General features: G+C 37.0%; 1 protein-coding gene across 2 annotated transcripts in view; it reads right to left on the bottom strand.

Annotated features, from left to right (window-relative positions):
* PLPPR4 (phospholipid phosphatase related 4) overlaps positions 1-12,429 on the bottom strand; it is a 30,967-nt gene that overhangs the window by 4,432 nt on the left and 14,106 nt on the right. For both annotated transcript variants that reach the window (XM_072867695.1, XM_072867696.1), the window contains exons 2-5: positions 11,672-11,857; positions 7,149-7,278; positions 5,218-5,413; positions 395-452 (exon numbers count right to left, since the gene is read on the bottom strand). In XM_072867695.1, the coding sequence (XP_072723796.1) occupies positions 395-452; positions 5,218-5,413; positions 7,149-7,278; positions 11,672-11,857 (570 nt within the window). The remainder of the gene's footprint in view (positions 1-394; positions 453-5,217; positions 5,414-7,148; positions 7,279-11,671; positions 11,858-12,429) is intronic.

The following is a 12,429-nucleotide window of genomic DNA, read 5'->3' as shown; positions in this document are numbered from 1 at the left end:
GTTTAAAGGCAGCTTAAAGGAGTCAAGTGAAGACACCAATAAAGAAAAAGGCAGAAGGCATAAAGGTTAATTTGAATGGTAAGTCAAAACATCACCCTGTAAGACAGATAAGCACTGCATTTTATATGTAAATAATGAGGCATCAAATATACTTTAATATTACACTTTTTGTTGCTTCTTAACAATGGATGTGAAGCAGTTGAATCTTTTCTGTATTCTTAATAGAACTGGTTTTATTTTAGCTGTTAGTAGTTTTATTTTGCTTTCAAACTGGGAGGATAAAAACTTACATCCATCCAGGATATCCAGGCAACACATCACTTTACAATATACAGCAAATGACTTTCTGACTTTTGTCTTGTATAAATGAAAATGAACAGAGGTGGTTACTCACCGAAATGTACACTGCTGCAAAGGCTGCCAGGGTGGCATGTTGAGAAGGGAATGACTTTCTGCCAAGGAAGGACACTCAAATTATGCTTCTCAGTTCAAATATACTGTGCTAGTGTTCACTTGAAAAAAACACTGGGTGGTACAGTCATTTTCAGCTTATACTTCCCAAGCAATATACGATCGATCAGTAACATTTAATTTCTAAATTTCTTTTCTATAATCTGGAGAAAGGGCCAATGTTAATGAAAAGCCTTTGTTTTGAAGTAAATATTTAGCATGAAATTCTTTTTGTGTACTAAGAAAAGTGGGTGTACTAAGAGAACAGTGGGAACAAGCTAAACACTGAATGCTTGATTGAGAGAAATATCTATACATTTATTTCTATAAATAAATTTCCATAATAACTTTTCAGTAAGTACCTAATTATACAACTTATTTAATGCATGAACCTTGATCTTATTATTCTCACTGACTTCACTTGGACTCTTTTCAAAGTAAGGACTCAGACACTTTGATAATCAGGCCCTAACTTCAGCAACTGAATTCATCATCTTTGTGCCCCTGCTTTGTTGCTCTAATAATGGGGGGATGACAGGTTGACATTCTTCTCCAAGACAGGCAAACTACATCTTTATTTGCTATGTCTTCAGGTTTATTTTTTAAATTTTAAACTGTGTGAGACAGTAGGCAATATCAGGTCTGTCCTTGAAATTGCTGAGGGCCTTCCACTCCCATTGAAAACCTGGGGACTTGAATGATGTGGACTGGGTCTTGAGTATCTAACTACAGATATGAAAATTAAAAGTGACAGCTTAGCTTCTACTTCTCTGCACAAGAAAAGGAGGTTTTGTGTAAGTAGCAGCTACACAGAACCATCACATGAGGCCCTCTAACATTTTAACATTTTTCTTCTTATAGACCCATTTCAATCCTCTAAAAACAAGAAAATAAAACTGATGGGAACATGAAGGAGAGATTTTTATACAGTAGAGGGAAAAACTTAGCTGGGGGTGGATTCAGTAACACCTATTCTATGGCGGACATCTAGTTCATAGCCTGTAGAAGTTCTAAAAAACTTTTATGACCTCTGAGCTCTAGAAGTGAGTAAGATGCAGTGAAGATGTATAGCAGTTTATATCTGTACATTTATCTCCTTAAAATGGCATGGACATGTAATGTAATGTGCTGGCTGTCTTGGTAAAGAAGGGTATGTCTATCTTGTAGCCACAGCAGCTGCATTCACCGGAGAAAGCTCAGCTTGGGATAAACACTTGAACAATCATTCAGCTTCGCAGATGGGTCTTGCCACCCTAACTGGGCTCCATGTATAGCCATTTTCCTAGCAGCACCTGAGTTAGCTAGTTTAAAATAGCAAAAACTGAAACATAGTCCTTTACCTTTAGACAAAGACATTTTTCTGCAAAGCAGCAGAGTCTACTTTCTAAATTTCTTTCCTGTGCATTTTGCCTTGTCTGTTCTAAATAATTCATTGGCAATTAAATGTGTACATGTAGTCCAGTGGGAATGCCACACTGCTGACCTGAATTTGAGCCCATGGCTCCAGCAGGTTCATGACTCTAGTCAAGATGAAATCAGCACGATTCCTTTTTCATTTCTAAAGACAGACCTAAATTCTTATTCTTCTTTTTTCTTCCCCCCCGCCCCGAACAAACCTTTCACAAATAGCATCCCTGGGGAACAAGTTCAGGGTTGAGGACAGCAGGATAAAGACACAAAAAAATGTAAATGTTTTTAACGGCTAATAAACTCCTTTATCCTATGCAGGTTTTAGTGGAAGCATAAATCTACTTACAGTCTCTGTGCAGCTAATGTGTTGATTTGATTCTATGAACTTTAGTACCACTCAGAACTTAACTTTAATTTGATGGCATTTTTATAGTATATAAGGTGTGTCACTATGCAACAGTCAATTTTCTCTTTATCCTATTTTCTCTTCATATACTTTCAGGGCAAGCACAGCATGTTACGGACTAAATACACTCTGTGTACTCTCTAATTGTGACACTGCTTTTGTTCCTCTATTTGTTATCTTTTAATCTAAAATGAAAATAAACCAAGCTAAAAATATGTAGCCTTTTTGTATGGCTCTGTACTGAAAAGGTGAACAAAGGTCTCAAAGAAAACATGTCCTGAACTCAGATGACAGTGTATCACTCTAAATGCTCATGCATGAGGATGTGTAGAGGGAGAACAACGATGAGAGAGAGTCATACTGAGAGAGAGTCATACTGAGTCAGAATGTCAGAAATGATAGAGGATAGAGAACTCACTGGAGATCTGAATAGAAATGACTGAAAAGGCTCTTTGAAGATAAATAGAGGAAAAGATGGACAAAGGAAACCACTGGATATTTAGGGATGTTGCAGAAAATGACTTCATATAATCAGCTGGATAATTATGTGTTCTTCTCTAGACTTTTCATAGAGGAGTCTAGAGGCAAATTTCTGGAGCCAAAGTTTCTGGGAAGTACAAATAAATCATGAAGGCCATTAGCAACCTCAGAAGAACAAGTCCCTTACAAGCTGAAATTATTGAAGTCAAATTAATCTCCTGGGCTGGAGAAGTTATACCATAACTCCTATAGTAGATGACTGGAGGAAGTACTGAACCTGTAGCAAGTGCTGATCGCTTTGGTAAAGTTGAGACAGGCATAAGGAAGCAACAATTTAATAAAGGAAAAATGCAATAAAATTCAATTAAGGAGAAAGTGAGGGTGGTGCCAGAATATTATAGATCACCAAATGTATCCTCTATGATGGGAATAAATTTGAGATATCAATATATGGTCATCTTCCTAAAGAAACAGAAACACACAAAAACTGATTGCTTAGTCTTAATGTGTTACAACTAATTTCGCTGCTTTTTGGAAGTTATGATATTTAAACTTAGGAGTGATCAGTGTTTTTGGAATGGCTACAGGCAGTCAATTCACAGCAGTAGGCATATTATTTGAGATGATAATGAAATTAATGAGATGCAATCATGAAAATTTTTCTGCCTGCTCACGTGTAAAGCAACACCGATTTCCCTGGGACACCATGTAGGTGCAAGACACCGCTTGCAAGCATCAGGCTTCAATGGCAGTATCCCAGTAACAGCAAATGGTTATGGGAAAAGAGACAGTGAGGTGAAGGCTGATATAGTAATTCTGGTTATGCCTTTCACCAAAATTATTGTCACCAAATTATTTGGGCCAAATAGAGCTACAATCCTTCATTCCAGCTCCGGAGCATGCCCACATACATAAATTGAAAAGATATGGCAAATTAATCAATGCTAATTATGAGTCTTAGCCCACTAGACATATTTAAGACCAAATATATCAAATAACTGAGGGTCTTTAAACATCAGTGAATTGGTTTGTCCCAGTGAAAGGAGACAGATTACTGGAGATTTGCTGGAAGATACTTACAAAGTGAATGATTTCATGATTCCCAAGTGCGTCAACCATTGAAATAAATGGAAAAGCAAACAAACCAGGGGAGAGGTGCCTTAATATATAGACAGAACATTTTAATAATATCCATGTGACAAAAATGTAATGCCATGAGGCATAAAGTTAAAACAGAAGCTAGCATCTGGGGCTGCATACAGAACAAGAAAGGAGTGCAAAGCTTTAGTGAAGTGGATGTGACAGAAGCAACATAGCTTCATGTCTACTAATCAGGTACACAGAGAAATTATGCAGCTGAGTCAGAGACAGAAATTGTAGTCATTCCAAGCATTCTATAATTTTGCTGTAACTTTTTTGGAGAGCAGGAGATTTTAAAAAGCACCAAAATTTTGAAGGACTGCAAAACATTCAAACATTCAATGACTAATAGGCAATAAAGGTTAACCTGGTGTGGAAAAGATATGGAAGACTACTATTGTATTCAGTGAAGAGCTTCATGATTTCTCAGTAGTGTAGTGCTTATACTTAGGACACTTCATACTAATGAAGTCCTTGAACTAACGATGAGCAGATGTATTGGAACAGTACAAAGTACTGACTTATACCTTCAGATTCCTTGTTTAAATCTATGACCTGTCATCAGTAATTGAATTATCACTATTTTATCACATCGAGTTTGTGTAAAATAAGATATATAGTCTAGTTTATATCTCGACTGATATGCATGTCCAAAACCTGCTACTATAAACAATATTAATTTCTCTCCTGGCTATCTAAGTAGGGAGGCTAAAGACTAAATGATCAAGGAGGATAAACCACCAGTTAGAAATACCATGAAAGAAAAGGCATGTGTTTGGGAACACACAGATTTGCACTGTTGTGGTCTTTCCTCTAATAAAGGGATTTTTTTCAATGCTGTTAATATAAAAAACTTAATTAGAGAGACAGAAAACAAATAAACTCCTCCAAAAAATCCCCAAAACAAGCCTCACAAACTAAGACCGAAATGACAGAACAGTAATGTACGTTATACAGAGGTCTCAGATAAAGTACTTGGGTGACTTCTTCCCCTGCCTGTTATGGGGAACTTACCCAGATCCCACTGGGAAAAGCAGTAGAAGCTATACATATTAATAATTGTATAGGAAATTGTCTCCTTTGAAAGAGGGAAAATAGCTACTAATGACTGTGCTTCGGAATCTGACAAAATCTTCCAAGGCCCACTGTTGGCCTAATATCTTTATACAGAAAATTGAACATCACTAAAAGACACTTATGCTCTCACCTTTTTTATAAAAAACTGACAAAGCTCATTCAGACTTTAACTAGAAAAAAAATCTTGAAACTGGGACAGAAAATAAAAAATCAAAAATAAAATGAATACTTAAAAATGTACACAATGAACCAACCTTCCAGCATTGATAATATTGAGATCAGCTCCTGAGCAAATATCTTCCACAACATATGAATTCTCTGAGCAGGATACATTTAAGGATGTATAGTTAGGCTTGCAAACAGTCAGGAAATATGGTGCCTGATATCCTGTTGATAGCTGTATAATATCAGTAACAAGAGCAGTAGAACAAAGACCAAACACATGAACACCTAGGAAAGAAATCAATAGAGCTTGTTAACTTTATTATATGCATAAATTAGATTAATTCATTCTGACAAAATACATTCAATGGAATTCTGGTTGCTTGTGTCATTGGACTTGAGAGAATTTAACTGAAGATGTATTTTTTTTATGAAAGCTTATTGCAAAGTTGAATTCTTTAATGTAAAAAATTAAGATTATTTATGCTTGTTTTCTTCCTCTTGATACTTAACATTTCATGTTAACATGAAGTTTCATGTTAACATGAAAAGAAACATCTTTTCATAAAAGTGAACTACACTGGAGCTGCTTCAATTTGGAAAGCAGTTTTCTGAACTGACTAAAGGACAGCCAACTATTAGAGGAGAGCATATGTGCTCATCCAGTCCTTGGTCTTGCCCACTGGGATACAGGCTTTTAATAACATGGGCAGCTGCCCATTAGATCACTGCTTGGAGGACCTGTTCTCTTTTACCACCAGGGACCTATCATCTGGCAATAACTGTGGCTACCTTCACACCTCTGATATTTCTTGAGTACCAAGTCCTTGCCATGAGTCCATATATTTAAGTCTTTTTGGTAATTGATCAATGTTTCTGTCTGGTTAATAATGCCAAATTCACAAGGCAGTTGAAGTAAATGCAATTGTCTTACTGAGCATTTTCAACTGCTTTTCCCCTAAAGATTTACCTCTAATTCCCTACTTGTATTCATAGAAATATATTTATTTTTCATCTTAAAATTGGAAGAATGCTGAAGCCATTAAAATATGAAAGAAACTGCAAATTCAGAGTATGAATCAAGAATGACATTCATGCACCTTTGAGCTTGTCTTTTTTGGTGACGGAATGGGATGCCATACAGGAGAAGTGGAGAGCATGGGACATCTTTACAGTCCTCCTTGTTGATGTTGTAATCTACCATCCCCTCTGCCCACTTCCTCACTGCTGCTCTTAAGAGGATGCTTTACTGGTCATAGACTGTATAACTTCTCCGGTCATTACCTCCCTGCTTGCCAGACTACAGAAACCTAGTGTATAGTCCTCCTTCCAGGTTTGGAGTCCGCTGTCCTGCAGGTTCTTTTTGCCTAGGCTGCCCCCTCTAATTAAAGATTTCTGGAACAGAGAAAACCTTTCCTTTAGGCACTCATTGGTAGAGGAAATTAACTGTAAGAAGGGGAATAAAGTCCAGTTGCCTTTTCAAGTTCAGTTTTCATAAATGACAATTTAATCAAAGTAAAATAAAACAATTCAACATGTTCCTCTCTATCATTAGATTGCCAGATTCTAGCCCTTTTTCAAGAGGTAGATAAACACATCCCAGAAAAAGAATGTCAAATCTACTGACAGTTTCTGACAAGTTTTTACTGTCATGCTGAATACTGTGTCAGGTGGGTTGTATCCTTATGAGGCACTGAAGAAAGGCAGGGGAAACTACACACTGAAACCATTAAAAGGAAGCCAGCTCAAGGTGGGCAGAGAAGGAAAAACAAATTATTCTTTTAGAAACACTGACAACAGTGCAGGAGAGGAAAGGGAAAACGAAGTGTCGATGCTGTATTACTGAATATGGGGCTGCTCTGTTGCTCCATCTGACAGTTTCTTCTTGCATTTTCTGGCAGAAGATCTATGCCAGTGACAGCCCTGCACTGTTCTGAAAGGCTGTTTCAGAGAAGGAAACCTGCATGGTGAAAATTGAATGTATATGGCAAGCTCTTCTTTGTGACTAACATTTGAAACCTACCAACAAATCTGACAGCTCTTCTAAGAAAAGAATTGAAGTTGCATCCTCCTGCATTAATATTGGCCTCTGTTCCAATCCCATTTCTTCTTTTGGACAGGCAACAGTAGAGAATTCCTTCTCCTATCATTATCTGCAATGACAAAGGAGCCGTTAAATTAAATGTAGCAGTTACTCAGAAGACACTGATTGAATTTAAAGGGCTGAAATATAACTATATCGCAACCAATGTCATCCACTGACATGTACTCGCCTTTAAAAGATTTGTATCAATATATAAACATTCAGTAATGCAACTTAGCCTGAGTGAGGGCAGGCAAGAAGGTGGCACTGAAATTAAATGCAAGTGGCATACAGTATACAGTGCTCGGTGGAATCAGGGTCTTGATCCACAGCTGAAATTTGATGCTTCTACAATAAAAAAGTAGTAATTAGAAAATCTCCCCTCTAAAATAATCCAGAGCCACTGCAATATCTTAGTGCTCCTGAGGTGGTTTTAGCACTCGGTCTTGGCCTCAAGCCTAGCAGTCCCTAGCAGTCCCTAGCAGCTTCTAATTACGTGGCAGCCGGCTCTTCTGTATTTGTTTAATTTGGCTTGGGTTTTAACCAGATCCACAGCAGTAGAAAAACTTCTGTCCTTATGGTCCCTCTGAACAAACCAAGCAAAACAGATTATGACTGAAGCCCTAGACAAGAGTTTATAATAGAAATAAAGAGAAGAATATAAATGAAAAATGGTGTTACTTGCTGGAAAATCCAGATCCATTTATACATTTGCAGTCTCAGGTTTGATTGTTTTCCTTGTTAAATAGTGCAACAACTTGGAAATCTGTACAGGGCTTGTACAGAGTTCAGAACAAGGGTTGGGTTGAAATATTTAAATTAATGAGGCAGTTCTCACCACTAAGATGAAACTCACCTTGTCTATCCACAGATGCATTGAAAACTAATAGATGCAATGCACAAAGCTTACAATGCAATGAGATGCTAAAGCATCTGAATTATGCTGAATCTGCTGTAATTACCAGTGAAGTTTGTGCATGCTAAGACCCCTCACCCTAGGAGAAGGGAGATACAGTGGACAAGTTCAGTCTAACTCTTTTTTAGCTACAGGTTTAATAAATTGAAATTTCTTTTCTTTGCCAGAAAAATTGAAGGAGTGAAGGTTGTCTCATTACAGGGAAAAGTCAGTGGTAAGGGTTACTTAAGGAATTTTAATTAGATGAGAACTATGGTCACTATTATCTGTCTCCATTTGATCAATTTACAGCTGACATTTCCCAGAGAAATCAGTAGTATTTCAAACTTAAAAAACAGAGAAACTCTAATAGTTTTTAGCCAACCTCCAGGGAATGTCTGGCACAGGGAAAAACACCAGAGAGATGGATTAGCTTGTGTGATAGAGGAAAAAATTGGGAAACAGCAAGGCCTATGTCAAGGAAAATTCAGAGGCTGGTATTTCCAAGGAAACAAACTCCCACAGTAGAGGAGGCAGTAGGACTGAAACTGCCAGCAGTGAATTTCTCTCCTTGCTAATTGATTTCCCAAATCAATGTAATCTAATTTCCCGGTGATCTCTGTTAGAAAGCACATTGTTACCTTTAAGTAGGTTTTTAGTCAGTGGCTGATAAGGGTTTGAACCTACACTGATATGATTAAATAACTGGTCCTAACATTTTTGAATGAATAACTAGAGAGAAAATATGTCAGAGGATCAGATTCAGAGTTCTTTGAAGCAAATGGAAGTCATGTTGCAACTCAGGTATATCTATATTCCAGACATAAAATATGCATGTTGGTAATTTCATACAAGTCCAGTTGTTGCACACTGAAGTCTCCTGTGGTTTATGAATACATATAGAAAATTTCATATATGCCACAAGCTATAAGACATATGTCAATAATACAGGTAGTAATTTTCTGTAGCACTTCAGGGCTACAGAACAGACCTGGTTAAAAGCAGTTGCTGCTCACTAATAATGAGCAAAAAAAGCCAAAGAAGAAAAAAACCGTAAAGCCCCAAATCCACACAGATCCTTCTGTAATAATGCCTTGGGAAAATACTATATTTGTTGTAAAAAAAATACTATAAAGTGAATAGATTTAATATGTTCTCCAGTCTTGGGAAAAAGTGAGTATATCAACAAAAATAATACAGAAAAAAATTAAGTCCTATTGTAATATTTAGATAAGGCTTTAAGGAGGGATTGAGACTGGAATTTCCTTGACGTGTGTGTGTCATTCCCCCCCCCTTTTTTTTATTTTTTCTTATTTACACTCTTTGGTAATATTTAAAATGTGGCTTAATCACACCTGTATTTTATTGAGTCTCGATGACCTTCTGCCTCATACTGCTGTAAGTACCTGAACTGCAGACAGAGGCTAGCATATGTTATGTTACTGGAGATCTTCAATTCCTTGCATAGCTCATGCTTTCTTTTCTATATTTTACAGGTTTTATAATGTGTGTAATTCATTGAAATGTTAATGAAAACTAAATTATAAAATGCTAAACTCTACAAGATGACAATGGCACAATTGTAATCTTTTTGCACTGAGCTTCATTGGCCTATTTTTCCAAAGAAAAAGGGAAGATTTGGACAAAATCACCCTAGTTTTTTTACTTCAGAAGTGGTATGAATAATAAAGAGCTGATGCTCTACACCATCTTCAATGCCTTATATTAAAGAAGGTTGTGTATTTTGCACTATCAGAGCCCATTCTCCAACTAATACAAGCATCACATTCATGCTCACACTAATACAAATGAACTACACCTTCCTAAGGCTTGCAGCTTTTAAGCAGTTGTACTTTGAAGCTTCAGGATTCACTTTCTTTACCCATCTTATGTTTGATAGGCATGCTCAAGTGTGGGTTTGAGTTCCTTGCATGGCATGGTTTTGGTTAGTTGTCTGTACTGCTGGTAGGAAAATGATTCAAGCAAGAATAACATTTTGTATTGCAAAATTTCATGCAATTCTGAAACAATTTAGCTGTAATCAAAGCCCTTAATAAACACTCCATAATGAAATGGGCATCTTTCATCTCAGTTGAAGGTGTTTGATATTACCCAGGCTTGACATAAACTCTCTGAAGTAAAAGTCAGCTTTTGCACCTCTACTGTGGCCCAAGTGAGCCTATATAGATTCCTTCTATGGTTGTTTCAGGAAAGTCCACTTTGTTATCAGAAATACTGTCTAAACTTAAGAAACCCAGACAAACTGCAATACCAACAAGTTTTGTTTTTATCACAGTATTTAGTATTTGCTGCAAGTGTCTGCACCAGGAACACTGAAGAGTCTTAGCTCCCAGTTCCTAAAATTAGTACAATTTTTAGCCTGATGGTTGTGCAAAATACTTAAAAATGTTTTTAAAGCAACCAAAATCAAACACAGTAAGAAAGAGCTCAGTTTAAAAAAAGACAAATAAACAAAAAACATCCTGGAAAGCAAAGAGAGAACAGCACTTGATGATTTTTACATGGGCATCACATTTTATAGATTTTGTAATTGCAAATTGACTAGTATTATAAAAGGAATGAACTAGATGAATTTAAGGGAATTCAGAGGAGCTGACAGCAGAGATACATTTGTAGCTGGCCTTAGAGAAGTGCCTAACCGAGATGCTAACAGTCATTGCTGTCAGGGGAGAGAAGAGACCCTTTCAGAAGGTTGATTCAGCTTTTTAGGTGCATGCAGTCACCCACTCAAGGTGAATTTCTCTCTCCATTTGCCAAACAGGAGTGGTGTGAGAACAAGGCTCCTATCTGAGCTGCCTAAAATCGGACACAATGAATTCCCTCTGGTATATATATACAGGTAAAGTCTTTAGATTTCATTTTAATTTGACACAGCAATTCCAGCAGGGACAATACTCACCTGTATGAGACAATTTGTGGGGTTTTTATCTGTAAAATAGTGACCAAACTGCTCATATTCTGACAGGACATTTCTGTTCTGCTGAAATCATCTCCTCCCTTTGTGTGAATGATTAAACCAGCCTCCTTTTGCCTGCTCTTAATGACTAACTCGCAATTTAGAGGAGTCCCAGTGCTATTTGGGAAAGTGTAATTGATTTCACTGACACGGTTGATATACCTTCTCACTGAATAAAGCTAGTTCTAACAGAAGTGGCATGTTCAGGGCTGCAAATGGAAGGCTTCCATTTCAAAAAAATCTTGAATTTTTGGTGTATCTCAGAGTATGGAGATGTCCTGTCTGTAAAACTTCAAATATTTGTACAGCATAACAGAATGATTCAAGCTATTCTCACCCAACTGTAGATGCTGTTTCTTAACATTAATGCCCACAGTCAGGATAGTGTGAGTAGATGAAGTGCTACACAGAATGTTTTAAGGAGTGTGTCTCCTTGTGTTACAGAAGAATAAAAGATGAATTTAAAATCCCAAGGTAATTAGCCTGGATGACACTCTGCAGCCTAACTGAAACCAAAAGAGCTATTTTCTTTAGGCCAACTGAAACTCTGTTCAAAATCTTTAATAAGTGGCAGTGGCACCTCAAACTTACCGTAATTGACGGCCCAGCAAAAACCAGACTAAGCAACATCAAGAAGGGAACAGACTCTTGTGTAGGTTCAATGTATGGCATACTCAGACTCTTGTCATAGCAATTAAATCCAGAGTGAACTGGCTTGAAGACATCAGTAAGTTCAAGAAAATAGAGGCTAACAACAGAAGATGCCAGTATGGGCAACTAGAAGAGAAGAAAGCAACAAGTTACTCTTTGGAAATGGAATAGCAATGCTTTTGCAAATACAACATAGTCTGTTAATAAATCTCTGTGATGTTTGCTATTTACATCTCACTGCTCCTTGTCATATCCATTTTACCATCTTTAAATAATTAATTCTCTAGAGATATGATACTATTCAGTTGATATCAAATAAACCCTGTAACATCTACCAAGCTAGTCAAAACACCCAATCCAATCTTCAGCCCACATAATTTAGCCTTTTCATCTATGAATCATTAATAGACAAACTTTGATTTTTTTGAAAAGGAAGTACCAGGACTGCAGTCTCCCATGTGGGGCCTCAGTGTTCTGCTGTTCATCATCACCCTTTTTGGTCCTTTAGCAACTCTGTCACGTATATGACAGCGTTTATATCAAAGCCAGTTTGCATCAAGTTTCAAAGTAACAGTTAATGAAAAACAGTATCCAGTGCTTCCCTAGAATCTAAATATGTGCTAATACAGTGTTCTGCCTTCGCACATTCATTTTGTAATTCTATCAAAAAAGCAATTAACTTTGGCAAGACTCAGTCT

The sequence above is a fragment of the Ciconia boyciana genome, chromosome 7 (assembly GCF_034638445.1).
Source record: "Ciconia boyciana chromosome 7, ASM3463844v1, whole genome shotgun sequence".
Classification (NCBI taxonomy): domain Eukaryota; kingdom Metazoa; phylum Chordata; class Aves; order Ciconiiformes; family Ciconiidae; genus Ciconia; species Ciconia boyciana.
The sequence above is the reverse complement of the archived record's forward strand: the minus strand, read 5'-3'. Positions and strand labels throughout refer to the sequence as shown.